This window comes from Anarrhichthys ocellatus, unplaced genomic scaffold, assembly GCF_004355925.1.
Source record: "Anarrhichthys ocellatus isolate YVR2014 unplaced genomic scaffold, GSC_Weel_1.0 scaffold78, whole genome shotgun sequence".
Taxonomy (NCBI): domain Eukaryota; kingdom Metazoa; phylum Chordata; class Actinopteri; order Perciformes; family Anarhichadidae; genus Anarrhichthys; species Anarrhichthys ocellatus.
This window is the reverse complement of record NW_022280108.1, coordinates 1741421-1755215: the sequence shown is the minus strand read 5'-3', so window position 1 is coordinate 1755215 and position 13795 is coordinate 1741421. Positions and strand designations below refer to the sequence as shown.

General features: G+C 42.7%; 1 protein-coding gene across 2 annotated transcripts in view; it reads left to right on the top strand.

Annotated features, from left to right (window-relative positions):
* The window catches only part of tmem132e (transmembrane protein 132E), a 364570-nt gene that overhangs the window by 332385 nt on the left and 18390 nt on the right, over positions 1–13795 (top strand). For both annotated transcript variants that reach the window (XM_031874112.1, XM_031874113.1), the window contains 2 exons: positions 1693–1898; positions 10122–10401. In XM_031874112.1, the coding sequence (XP_031729972.1) occupies positions 1693–1898; positions 10122–10401 (486 nt within the window). The remainder of the gene's footprint in view (positions 1–1692; positions 1899–10121; positions 10402–13795) is intronic.

Sequence of the window (13795 nt, the reverse complement as noted above, 5' to 3'; positions counted from 1 at the left end):
CCCCCCCCCCCCCCCCCCCCCACACACACACACACATTCTGGCCTGTGTTCATGGATGGGGGAATTATATTACCCAGACCTCCTCCCAGTTATGATGAATCCACAGCCCTGAGAAGACTGGCCATCCCGACCTCCATTTGCAGGAGATTAGGTCCTCTGATTACAATGCCAACTACCTCCCACCACTAGATACATCTTCAATGGGAGCCCAAACGCAAAGCCCTCCAGTTCCATTGAACTTAATAATTTAGTGTTAGAGGGGGACAAGTATTTATGGTAATTCAAATGGAGCTGGAGATTTTTGACTCGACGGGCAAGCTGAAGAATGGGTTTAAGTTAAAAATGGCACTTGCCGAGATTTAAATTTAGAGATGTCTATATATTGAATTCATATTCGGTTTCATTGCACTGTGACACAAATGATCTCACATTGCATGAATCTCTCGGGAAGGGTGAATATGTTAATTAATGTGCCATGTAGGTGTTATGAAATAAAGTTCACGTGAAATGTCACACTGCTGTCAGCCTTCAAAAATATGAATTATGAGTTTGGCTAAAAGCTTTTGTTGATATATAATGTGGCCGTGTAATTGTTCATAGATCATTATGCTGAGAGGTGGTGGGGTTAGGATGCAGTCTGCATGCCTAATTTGCACTGAACGCATGCTGTAACTGGGTTACTAAGAAGCACTAATTTGACTGCATAAGCAGCACACAGCCAGTAAGCATTGTGTACAGCAGTGGTTCTCAGCACTGTGCCATCAGAGCTGAGGAGCCTGTGGTTTTTTTAATTCTGACCAAACACAGCAGCGGCTGATTTCCACTGATTGGTTCCACGTCTCTGGTAAAAAGCTGCTGGAATCAGCCGCCGTAGTGTTTGGAGGGAATGAAAACCTGCAGAGTCAGCGGTACACGGCTGAGATGCAGCGTGATGAATATTAAAGGGGACATGTCAGGCTCATTTTCAGATTCACACTTGTGTTATGGGTTTCAAACAGAACATGTTTACATGCTTTAACGTTTAAAAAACGCTTTATTTTTCTCACAATTTCTGTCTGAATAAACCTCTATTCACCCTCCGCTCAAAGCTCAAGACCCTGTCCCAGCCTTCATTCAGTAGTCCAGCCTTTGCAAAGGTAGTTCTCAAGCTGTGGGCGGAGATACTTATATTCCCAACTCAACTCCAAAGGAATGATCATATTGACCCGTAGCTGCTGTAGATGTGAATAAACTAGTGTTTGCTATCTCAAGAGGTCACGTGTACATATTAGCTTGTTGAATCACATGTTTTCTGATCAAAGCAGGCCACAACAATACTGACTGGGTCGTCTTATTTCACAGTTTGTAGGTTGGTAGGCACTCGTCTCGAGGTACCAAAATGCATGTCCTGAAAAAGTGAGTTTTTTTCATGAGGTGTCCCCTCTAACATTTACTCGAAGACTAAATGAAAGTGTTGGCGGAGATGGTTTGTGTGCCCTAAACTTTCACATCACGTTCAGATACCCAAGAGATCCTTGCTTTATATTTGTTCTGCTGAAAATGTCAACCTTGAAATGCTCTGTGATGAATTGCGGTGCGGACAGCCGCATCCACGCTGTGCTGTAAATCATCACGTATCACTTAGAACCTCGGCCGCCAGCGTGACCATTAACATACAGATGGTCTCTGACTTCTGACCCTGATCCTTCCTAGGTGTCCATGAATTGCGACTACGTGTTCGTGAACGGGAAGGAGACGCGGGGATCCATGAGTGCGAGGGTGATCTTCAGCTACGAGCACCTGAGCGCACCACTGGAGCTGACCGTCTGGGTGCCCAAACTCCCCCTGCAGGTGGAACTCTCTGACAACAATCTCAGCTTCATCAAAGGCTGGAGGGTTCCCATTCTGCCCGATCGAAGGTGAGGCTCAAGTCCAAATGCAGATACCATTGGAACGCATGCAATGGTATAAGGGAATTACAGTTTTATGCGACTTGGGTCATATTTTCATAGCTATGTTCCCATCTGTAAAATATGAAAATCTCCAAATGAACTACTGAGGTTTGGGAACGTGGCAACATCACTGAAGACAGGGCAAGAATCATGAGTTCAGACAGGTTGTAAACAAAGATAGGCCAAAGTTCTTTAGAATAATCAAAGGTGAACTGTGAAATTATTGTCCGTTCATCACAGCTCACAGGCCGACTTCCTGCCTCAACTTTGACCGTGGCTAGCCGTAGTTTCCCCGTGTAGTAAGGGATTATAATGCTCATATAGAGACTAACATGTTTTGCCACAAAGTAAAAGCTTGAGAGCTCATAAAGACAGGCAGTGATGCAGGATATTTATTTTGGTCATTACAGCTGATACAAGCATAAAACAGATTTTTTTTTTCTCATTTATTTGGGATAATTCTTTCAACAATCAGAAGTTGGCCTTAAAGGTGCATAATACCATATTGGGAGTATTTCTTTTGCTTTTCAACGGCTCTCAACAAATGACAAAGCCTGAGCCGGCGGCTCGTAGCTAACGGTGCTAACAGCGCTAACAGTGTTTACCTGAGGGGGAACCTGAGGGGGAACCGGAGGGGGAACCGGAGGGTGGGTGGGTCCAATGCTTCTGTGATGACGCTGTCAGTTGTGAGCAGTGCAGAGCGGCGGCCGTGAGTGTGGCAGGCTCACATGCATGAACACGCACTAAAAGCAAACACAGAGGGAGAGCAACTACATTCGTAATTTTCAAGGGAGCATTCTGTTCCTAAGTATACTCATGGTAAAAGCCAACAGAGCCAGAGAGCAATTGGTGCAGTTTAATTTGTTTTTTCTTCCTACTTTTACTGTAGAACTCATCCTGAGAGCATGGAACCCAGTGTTAAACATTGGAAACTAAAATGCAGCCCAGCTTTCTCTCTCTCTGGTACTCAGGATTTCATTTGCAGGCACTTGTTTTGCTCCAATTAGATGCTCCGGCTCAGGTACACAGCAGAAATGTACCCTGCGAAATGAGGCTCTGGAGTGCAAATTTGATCTACGAGGTTGTCATGTTTGTGTCGTACCCATCTGAACCCATTTTAGACAACAAGTCCGAGACACAGACTTAATTTGACTTTGGGTAAGTACACAGAAAGCTTTCTGATTGCATATTGGTTGTACCTTCAGGGAGATAATTATGTTTTTGGACTAAGTACGTCATTTAGGGTGTTACTCAGGACTCAACATGATGGTCAGAGCTGTGGTACCACCGAGAAGAAGCACCGCCATGTAGAACATATAACTATCTATTTTTACTTCATTAGCATATTGTGAGTGAAGTATTTAGACTAAATGTCTCATTCAGCACATGGTCAGGGAATAATACATCTTTTAAACATGATACGATTATAATACAGTAGAAGCTTTTGTCAATAGAAGAAATCCAGCCAATACAAAATGAATGAGCTGTTTGAAATAGGACACCATTAGATGTGGAAACAATGGCACCAGTGGGACATTAAAGTTGTTCGAACCAGGACCCCGAAGGAAAGACTGTGGTCTTAGGTTGAGGAACCTGGGCTCATTAAAATATTCCAGCATTCTTGTCATGCACGGAGCAGTGACAAACAGGCCCACAACCCTCCATTCAGGAAATGTTTAATGGGAGCATTAACACTCACGCGGGCGGCTGCTGTCGTCGCTGCTGGAGTTCATCACCGTCGACCAAATCCATTTCTACCCAACCTGAATACAAATGGCGTGTTTAAGGGGTTGTTTGAAGAATTAAGGTATTGCAAATGACCTAGAGTGCTTGGAATACATCTTGCGTAGCCTCGTTTTTTAAAGATCCCCTATGGGCTGTGATGCGCTATAGGTTTTATTTTTATTTTTTTACATGTAAAATGTGTCTTGAATTCCCACTTCAGCACCATTCATTCCTTTTTTTTGCTTATTGAAGTAGAAACCTGCAAGTGAGGAATCATATATGTGCTTTTATCAGACGTATGAGATATTCAGACCTGGTTATTCTGAATGGTGTTCACCGTTTGTCAAGTGTTTACCAGACACCAGGGTTTGCCGGAGGTCTCACATAGTAAAAAATATATTTCAGTTGTTATTCAACGTCCCCTGAATATCAAATGTCAGCCTGTCCTCACTCTCAACTCGTCAAATACACCAGCTTGGTCAGTGGCCATACGCCTCAGAATGTGACTCTCTGCGAGGCTTTAAGTATAGCAGGACTGAAAGGGAAGTCAGGGTATACCGAGTGACAAGTTCCACTTGGGGTAGCAGTCAGGGATGAAGGATGGTTCAAACAAATGCAGGACTTTCACAAAGGAGACCAGTGTTTGTGTCCCGTGTGAAACTAAAAGTCAACAATGACTTATGTTAAGCTACCCAACATTACGTAATGTCACTACATCACTAAAGCTTCGTGTATACTCGTTGGCGCTCAAGCTCCGAGCACGCACGGAGGCGTTTATACTCTATGAGCTGAATTATTCTTCGAAAAGCCAGAAGGCGTACAAACAAAATGAACTGTGAAGAATCAAAAAAGACAACAAGTTAAATTCTTAGATATAAACATAGACTGTAGGTGTAAGTGGCCAAAAGCCATAAAACAACCTCCACAATGACGAGGAGGAATTGTAATAATCTGTAAACTCATTTTCATATTCACGGGCTGCTTTATTGCCTTTATACAAGTTTTGTAAGGAAAAAAGTCAAGTATTAAAAGCATTATAAAGAAACAAAGGTTGAATATCCTGTAAACTATTTGATTTGGCTGCAAAATATTTACTCAAATGTAGATTTCTAACACCTCCTGTGTCAAAAGTATCTAATAAACAAATTGCCCTTCTTTGTATGATCCCCAGACATGTAAATAGTGCTTTCATCACTGAACTATTTGTGATGGTCATGTCTGAAATGCTCTGATCGTGCACGACAAGTGCAGGAAGTTACAAAAATTCCGAGGTGCACGACCAAGCGCCGGCTTCACTACGGCGAGTATAAACTAAGCTTAATGTAATGTAGCATAGTTATGTGACATCACTATGTCACTTGTGCAGCTCAACGATACGTAATGTTAATAACATTATGAGATGTAATAAATATACTTGAATATGTTGACCCCAAACCAGGTAGTTAGGTTAATTGACACGTGGAAAATGGGGAAGCTTGAGCGTCATAGTTTGACACGTTGTGCCACCGACCAACCGGCTGTATTTGATGAGCTGGGAGTGAGACGATGTTGGAATAGTTGGCGAATAGGTGTGCTTCTAAGTATTAATCCGTATAATCCTGTGTTGTGCAGTCATGAAAACAAAAATCAAAGCCCCCTTGTGAGCTATTTCAGGTTGCTATGCCAGACCACACGGGCAGGCCGGGGAATTCATTTCACTGCAGGTGAAGCATTTCCTACTTGCATGCTGTCATTCGGACTCGCCCAGGGAATGTCATCTTCTTTGCTTTTCTCTGTAGTGTTTTTGCAGCATCAGGCAACTGCAGACAAAGACAGCTCCCATCACTGTGAGTGGTGCCCCATGCAGCCTATTGAAGCTGCTGGTACCGACTAGACGGGCCTTCCCACAGGACGTTCTGTTTTCAGTGATGTTCCTGGTGGGAGTTTTGGACATATCTCATGATGTATGCAATGCAGCATTTTCTGTTTTTCTGTTGCCTGATCCATAGTTGTAGCAGTATCACAGCAGGCCGGGTGGAGGCCTGAGTGTAACTTGCACTAAGAATATATTTTACTTGACAGGAAACAGATCAATCCCTCCTTTCCTTCGCACCTCTTGATTGATCGATTCAGTAGCATTTGTTTTGTTGAGGAAACAGCTGACGTCTTATTGCAGGGTAATTGTTCTTGTCAAAGTGTCGATGATGCCGAGGCCGTCCATGAATCACGATGGAACAAGTTCCTTTCAAAGAAGCACGTCTATTCTCCACATTTATCACGTACAATAGACTCACATATCGTGGGGTTTTTCACATATTTCACATATTAAATGCAAGACTATTTTTTTAATGATTCTGTTCATTTCAGTTTTTTTAAACAATTCTATTTAGAAAAATTAGATTGACTTGAACCTGTGTATTAAGACATGAGACGTCTTTTTGACTTACAAAACAACAACCTGGACGTCTGCCATTAACAGAACAAGACCACTGCCAACAAGACTAACAAGCTGTACCGTACCGAGGCAGAGAACGGGCCCAGAGCGTGACGTGATTTACGACAAATCATCTTAATTGTGAGGAAGGCCAGCACTTACAACAGCACTGGCATGAGATAGCAGGATCTCTTTGTCTTGACCTTGGTATGTTTGTTTACAGTCATTATGGAGTGCTGCGATAATGAATTAGATGATGTTTGCACAGGCCTCACAAAGGACTGTAAATAATACCTCAAAGATAGAACTCATGTAGCTCGTTAGTCATCTCAAACTCACACCGAACCGTGATGCTTATCAGCATCAGACTTTGATAAAGCTGCTTCATTTTGTGATGGTTAGAATGAATTATTGTCTTTTCATTAACTCCTCTCAATCCTCCCCATCGCTCTGTCTCCCTTGCTTCCTCTCATAAGGGCTCTGGCTCTCCTTTACACAACCTCTAACCTCCCACACTCATTCCCCTCGCCTCCTTAGCTCTTTTCTTTTCCTTCCCATTGCAGTCTTTCCATCCCACGTTCCCTCACTTCTGCAACGTGACACATTCTGTACCTTCATCCGCAGCGAGGTCTCTTGGCCTGCAGTGGACCTTTGCTACAGTGCAGCAGAATTGCTCACTGGCTGCATTATCCAGCAACATGCTCTGAAAAGGGAAAGGAAGTGTAATCGGGCGGGCAGTCCGTGTGCACTGAAGCTTCAGCTTGTACGGTTGTATCAGAAACTCTAATAAGAACAGACAATATTCTTCTGCGGGAGAAAAAATATCAACCTTATTTTCAGGTACAGACTCAGGGAGGTAAACCTTCTCTGACCTGAGCCAAGAGTTGCGAACTCTTTGACAGAGGCAGAGAGCGTCTTAGCCTCAGTCTCGTCGGTTTCTTCCTCTGCTTTTAACTGAGTGTGCGGTCGCAGCGTCTGCTGTGGAGTTAACTCACCTAAGTACAGCAGAAACTACACGACCTGAAGCTGCACCGTCAGTCTCCAACGCACAGAGGACCACAGTGGGAAGTCCAGGTGGAAGCCAGGCCAGAGAGCTAATATCAACTGGAAGAAATATTGCATCAGACCTAGGATCAGTTTTAGATTCCAGTTGTCCAGCTCAGGGTCTTCTTGTATTACATTAATATTTAAGATAAGATAAAACAAGATTAGATCAAATTAGATTAGATTAGATACAATAGGATAAGATAAGATAAATAAGATAAGATTAGATCAAATGAGATTAGACTATATGACATAAGATAAAACAAGATAAGATTAGACTATATGAAATAAGATAAGATAGGATAAACTAAGATAAATTAAGAAAAGATAAGAATAGATACGATAAGATAGATTATGTTATAAATTTGTAGTCTGAAAGCGTGACCTGAGAGCCACTGAAGATATTCTAAACCTGTTTTTAAAGGCTGAGTTTACTCGTCATGTTGAATAAACCTCTTGTGTAAAATTGGTGGAAATACCCTTTAAATTGAAAACAATTTACTGTTTTGAGTTTTTCAGATGTTCTATTTTTATTCTTCATTTTCTGCTATTTGTTAAAAAGAACCAACTTTACTGTTGTGAAGTACCACAACTACTCATTACACACAATTCTGTTTCAGTGTATTGTTTTCAGGTTTGTTCAGCTGATCCTGATTATGTGATAAATTACCATTTTGTTGCATTTTTTTTTAAACTTAAATTTCACTTCCCATGAATAGAAATGCACCAAATGGTCCAGTCTCAACTGGAATGATGCATATAATTTATGCATCACCCCCCCCCCACTTGGCTGAATTGCTGCAGTAAGACCAGGTTGTTGCAGCTACGTGCTATCTCTATGTTGTTTGTCCTTCTATTGTTTGACAGAATGCATAGATGCACATTGAACTGATGCTCTGCAACACTGCACTGAATAATCTAACGCCTTTGGCTTTTTACCTGTCGAGACGATCGTTTTCATGGTGTTCAATTCACAGTGGCTTTGCCACCGTGTTACAGAAATCACACAGTGACGGTGAAGGAGCTTTGCATTTTTTATTTATCTCAAAGAAACACATTCAACCAACCGAAACAGAAGTGATAAGTCCAAGACCCGAGCGAGAGAGGTTTATGAGGTGAAGTTCATTAAATGAACAACTACATGCAGGTACCTCCAATGATCCATGAGAGCCTGATGGGAAACCCTGTTATTCCTACACATCATATAACCTGTCAGTGCAACGTTATTCACCTCATTCTGTGCCTGAATCAGGCGCTTCTGCATCGCGTCATTTCGTAATCTTACTTATGCTTTAGAGCAGAATTACTTTTCTTAGCATAACCAGGTTTATCATCCTTTACTTTACCAAAATAAATGTTTTTATGCTTCAGCTCGAATCTTTCATCAGATGAGAAAAGTGTCCAATAAAATTCCCAATGTGTGATCTATCAATTTAAATAATGCCTTTTTATGAAGTCTATGCCGAGGTTTTTTGGAACTGTGAGGAGCTGCTGAACCTGTGAAACCAAAAAGCACAAGTCAACAGTGTTTTTGTAATTATCCTCACTGCCAGAAGAGGTAGACACAGATCTGTACTGCATGTTCAACCATGGGGTGTAAAGAAATCAGAATAATAGAGAAATAGCTAGATAGCGAGCTAGCGAGCAGCTAGGTACTCGTTAGCAGACAGACAGACCTTCGTCCACCATTCTGGCAGTGAGAGTAACAAAACACTGTCATGTGCTTTTATACTCCGAGTTTGACTCGCAGTTGTACTGATGTGCTTCGTTCTGTATAGTTCCTCACAGTGGAGCCATCTACACCAAGAGGCGCTACGCAGTAATCCAAAATATGTGATTTCAGGCCGTTTTCATGAGTCGTCCTACCAGTCGCTGATGCCTCATGGATGTGATACTATCATCAGAATCAGAATCGTCTTATTGCCAAGTACGTTTGAACATATAAGGAATTTGGCTTGGTGAAAATCAAGCTTGGTAAAACCCTCCGCTCGCCACAGTGGAGCTGCTGGATGTTACCAAAAAGCATCCATTGTTGGGGGGAAGCATGAGGTGTAGAGAGGAAGCAGGCTAAGATGAATTAATCAAACCCAGTAGGTGGGACAGGCTGAGAGGTGCACGCAACAATGCACTTAGCTGTTGACCGAGGTGTATGCTAAGCGCCGATGAGACCTCGGGACAGAAGTGTTTCGCCTAATGAGCGGACCTGTTCCTTGAATCAACGGGTGGGATATGTACTCTGTCAGTGGCTGACAGCCCCGCTGCTTCTCCTGAATCGCAAGTCGTTCAGATATTTAAGTCACAGCCAAGATTAAGCCGAAGAGTGCTGTATAAGGAGGAGCTGGCAGACTGGCCAAGCCTGCTGAGCGTAGTTGGGTAACTCGTACGTCTTGTTGTAGAGCAGATTGTGCTCGGTGGGGGGATGCACCTGGCATCTCTACCCCCACTGCCCAGGGCTCCTGTGAAATAAGAAGGGCATCAGTCCAAAACTCTTGCTTTTTGGTGCCTATCATTCCCCCCCGCTAGCTCGGGGGAGTTTTTTCTCATCTCGCCGCTGTTACATCAGAACACATCATGTGATGGATTTGTGTGGCATGGTGCCGGGTTTTCTCTGTTATGATGTCAAATTATGAAATGAGTAGAGACCCTCAGGAGCAGAAGGCCCACATTGAGACGCGGCATCACGGCGCAGCGCTGAGCATCATTTAGCAGCAGCTGCTCGGTTTAAAGAAGCGGCTGGTTATGATCGGTGATGGTTCTAAGCTTTTAATGTTTTCATGAGGGGTTCTCAATCTCTTTGGTGGCAGACTGCCGACACATTTGGCCAGATTTCGGGCATTGATTATAGCTTCCCAAGTTTTTCAACTCATTGCCTCATTTTGCAGGAAACTCGCCTAAAATTGGCACCCACAATGTTCATGGGCGGTTCTGGATGGCTGCTACTTTATTTACTTTATCCGTGACACCAAAGAGGAATGTTTAATGCATTCTCTATTTTCTCCCTATCCAAGGAGCACCAGAGACAGCGACGCAGACGACGAAGACGACGAGCGCCGGGTGAGCCGAGGCTGCACCCTGCAGTACCAGCGGGCCCTGGTCAAGGTGCTGACCCAGTTCCACACCACCTCCACAGAGGGCACCGACCAGGTCATCACTATGCTGGGGCCCGACTGGCAGGTGGACGTCACGGACCTGGTCCAGGACTCGCTGAAGGTGGCCGACCCCAGAATAGCTGAGCTGGTGGACAGGACCGTGTTGGTGGGTCTGGAGCTGGGATCCACGGTGCTGAAGGTAAACCGACCACCTTTTCACGCCACATTGCAGAGAATTCACATTAATCAGGAGTTCAAATTAAGTGTCTTATGATGACAAACGCGTCTGAGTGAGAAGCTGGCACGGTGTTCCTCGAGCGCGCCCACGGCACAAACACAGGTTGGGTTAAGAGATGAGGAAGGAAGATTTAAAAGTTAGAGCTCATTACTCTCTCTGAGTTTACAGCAGCTGTCGGCGGCTAAAGAAGCTGCTTTCTTTTAGAGATTGTCGATGCATCGCTTGAAGGTAAAATCAGGTTTATTACAACTTGGGTTTTACTTTCATACTTTTGATCATCGCTTCGATCGGTTATGATGACATTGTACTCACCCAAAATATATTGCTGGATTTGGGAACAAGGTGATTCGCTGGATTGACTTTGTTTTTAAATCTTGTGTTTACCAGAGATGTGTTCGTACATTTTCATGTACGAACACATCTAAGTCACAATAAGTCATTCAGCATCAAAACTTTAGTCGACTTAGAACAAAACGACCGATTAGTCGACTAACAGCTAAGAAGGGGGATCCGCACTGCGTTGTAAATCATCCCACGTGATGCTACTCAGCCAGATAAATCTGTGAGCTCCCATAAGCATTGTGACTTGAGTCATTGAGTGAGACACAGGGGGAAGACGAGACAAGAGACAATAGTTATGAGTCAGAGAAAACATATTTCACCTGGCGTGCTCTACAAAGGACAGCGAAAAACAGAGCTTTTAATCAAGCCTGGATAGTCTCGTACATGTTCATTCCTCCCACAGGCAGTTCCAAACTGGTAAATTTCATGTGTTCCGAGACCTTGGCAATTATTAAAATCGGCAATGTGAAGCGCTACTATGAGACAAAGCACAAATCTTTTGAGCAAACATACCCACGCAAACCTGAACTGAGGGCACGGGAAGTAAATGATCTGAGCAGCTACTTTAATTAGCATGGCACTGATTCATGAAGCCAGTCAGACATTATGATGTTCTGTGATGTCTTTTGCTTGAGGAAGTTTTCTCTGTTGAATTTTAATTCTTCAATACTTTAATACTTCAACACTGAACACAACACAGAAGTTGTAAGTTTCTAAAGTACAAAGAAACTTTTGGTCTCTCTGTGAGTGTGTTATGCTTTTGATGTCCACTTCTGTCAAGTGGAATAGCCACCTTTTTAAGTGCGTAAAGTGCATGTAAATGCGCCGGCCGATGCAGGTTCAGAGGTCTTTAAAAGAAGGTAGTGGCACAAGTTATGAGTCCCGGGCAGTGATTTACTGAAGCGCCACTGGTCATTCATGGGCACGGAGAGAAGTAACGGTTGGCGAGAGTTTTGATCACAATGAAAGATCAGTTCCAGCCTGTCAGGAGAACGAACGGTTGCATGATGGATGCGTCCAATGATGGCGAAGTAGGGAGGGAAGATATAAGTCACCAATCCATCATTTTAAATGTGCAATGGATCATTTGCAATCTGTTGAAGGGTATGAATAATTATTCATCAATTTTACACCAGACGTAACCTGCCACGCTGACTCATAGCAATTGTAAATAAATAAACAAATACATAGATAAGGTGTTATGAATTGATCCAGAACAACATGCTCCAGTTGATCTTTGAGCTAAATGCTAATGTCAGCACGCTAACACGCTCACAACGATCAAGCTATAACCAGCTGATGCCATGCTCACCATCTTAGTTTATTTCATAGCAATCCATCCGATAGTTAGTCAACTTATTGATATTTCAGTCTGGACCAAAGTGTTGGAACAACCACCATTACCACAGAGCCGTGCTGCTAACATGGCCAATGAAAAACAAGGGCAGTTGATGCATATTTACGTGTAATAGTGCAACAAATAGCAAACTCCCGGTTGTGATTGTATCACAGTTTTGACTGGCTGATCCTTTACTACAGTCTGTTACAGCACTATTTACAGGTGGAAGTCATTCCTCATTTACTTACAAGTCAAAGTTCCCGGGACGGCAGCACTTCATTATGTCTAAGTCAAAAATGTGACGGTATAATACATATCATGATACACCTATTGCGATATATATTGCACTAATGTAAGTGAGGATTTGTTTTTTAAATGTAATTTTAGAAGAGCTGTCATCGCGTAAAGAATACAGCACCATATACATCAAATCAGAGTTAGAAAATGTTGAACATTGGGTTCAACATGTGCATTTATTAAAGTCCCTGTAACAGTATCGCCACAGTCAATATTTTCTATAGTGATCGCTGGTCACTGAGGCCAAACTGAAACTGCACCCTGCAGCAGCAGCTCCGCCGCCGTAGGTGTGAAGGAATGAAGGAAATGTGCACGGCAACTGAAAAAGCCTTTTAAACACCATGAAGGAAACAGAAGTTAGATCCCTGCCAGATGAATTATTGTTGGCTTAAAAAGACCAATTTACAAGGGAGTTAGAGTAAAATATCTCCAGTTTGCAGAGTCTATTTTACAAAGAACAGAGATATTATTATGCAGATTTTCTGAAAGTGAACTGTAAAGATCTCAACAATGGTCCCCCTACTGAGATTTTCAGTCTTTCAGAGGATTTGAATTAGTCTTAGGAGTCTGATTTAAATTATCCACCAGCTCATGAATATAAACACAGAAAAGGAGCAGCTTTTGTTCACTTTGTGCGATATTCTAGACAGACTTTTGATTTCTCTCTCTTTGGCAGGACGGTTGAGGATTATTGAGTGAATTAAGTGCCTGTGTTGGATTTGACAGTCCTGTTTAATGGAAGACACAATAGAGGAAATATCTCCGGGTTAAAAGGTAAAACTATAAAGATAGAAGATCTTGTGGGAAGGCTGTGCTTGTGTCCTGTGATTACATGGCAGAGCGATGACTTTCTAAGAATTCAGCTAACCTGGAGGGAGTTTGGGGTTTAATCCAGAGGATTACTGAACAATAGAGCCAGACTTGGACAGAATTCATTGTTCATTCACTGATCAGATATTATTTAATTAATATCTGCCAACACCAACCACTCATCCAAAGAAACACAGCAGAATGGAAATAGATTGGAGTCTAATCTACAGAATTGTTAATCTCACTGGAGAGTTAGAGTCCAATATTTACTATATGATGTAAAACTGTACATATCCCAACCATGGATGGATGAATGGGCCTCCCGGGCCCAGTGCACCCCGAGTCTTCACCTATAAAATGTCCTTCAAAGAGAAACAAACCAGCCAGGAACTCAAAATGACCACAAAGAATCATGAAACGACTACAAAGAGATGCAAAATACCACTAAGAGACGCACAACGACTGTGACAATGGCAAAAAACACAAAGAGACACAACATGTCTACAAAGAGATACAAAATAACTACAAAGAGATACAACATGTCTACAATAAGACACAAAACAACTA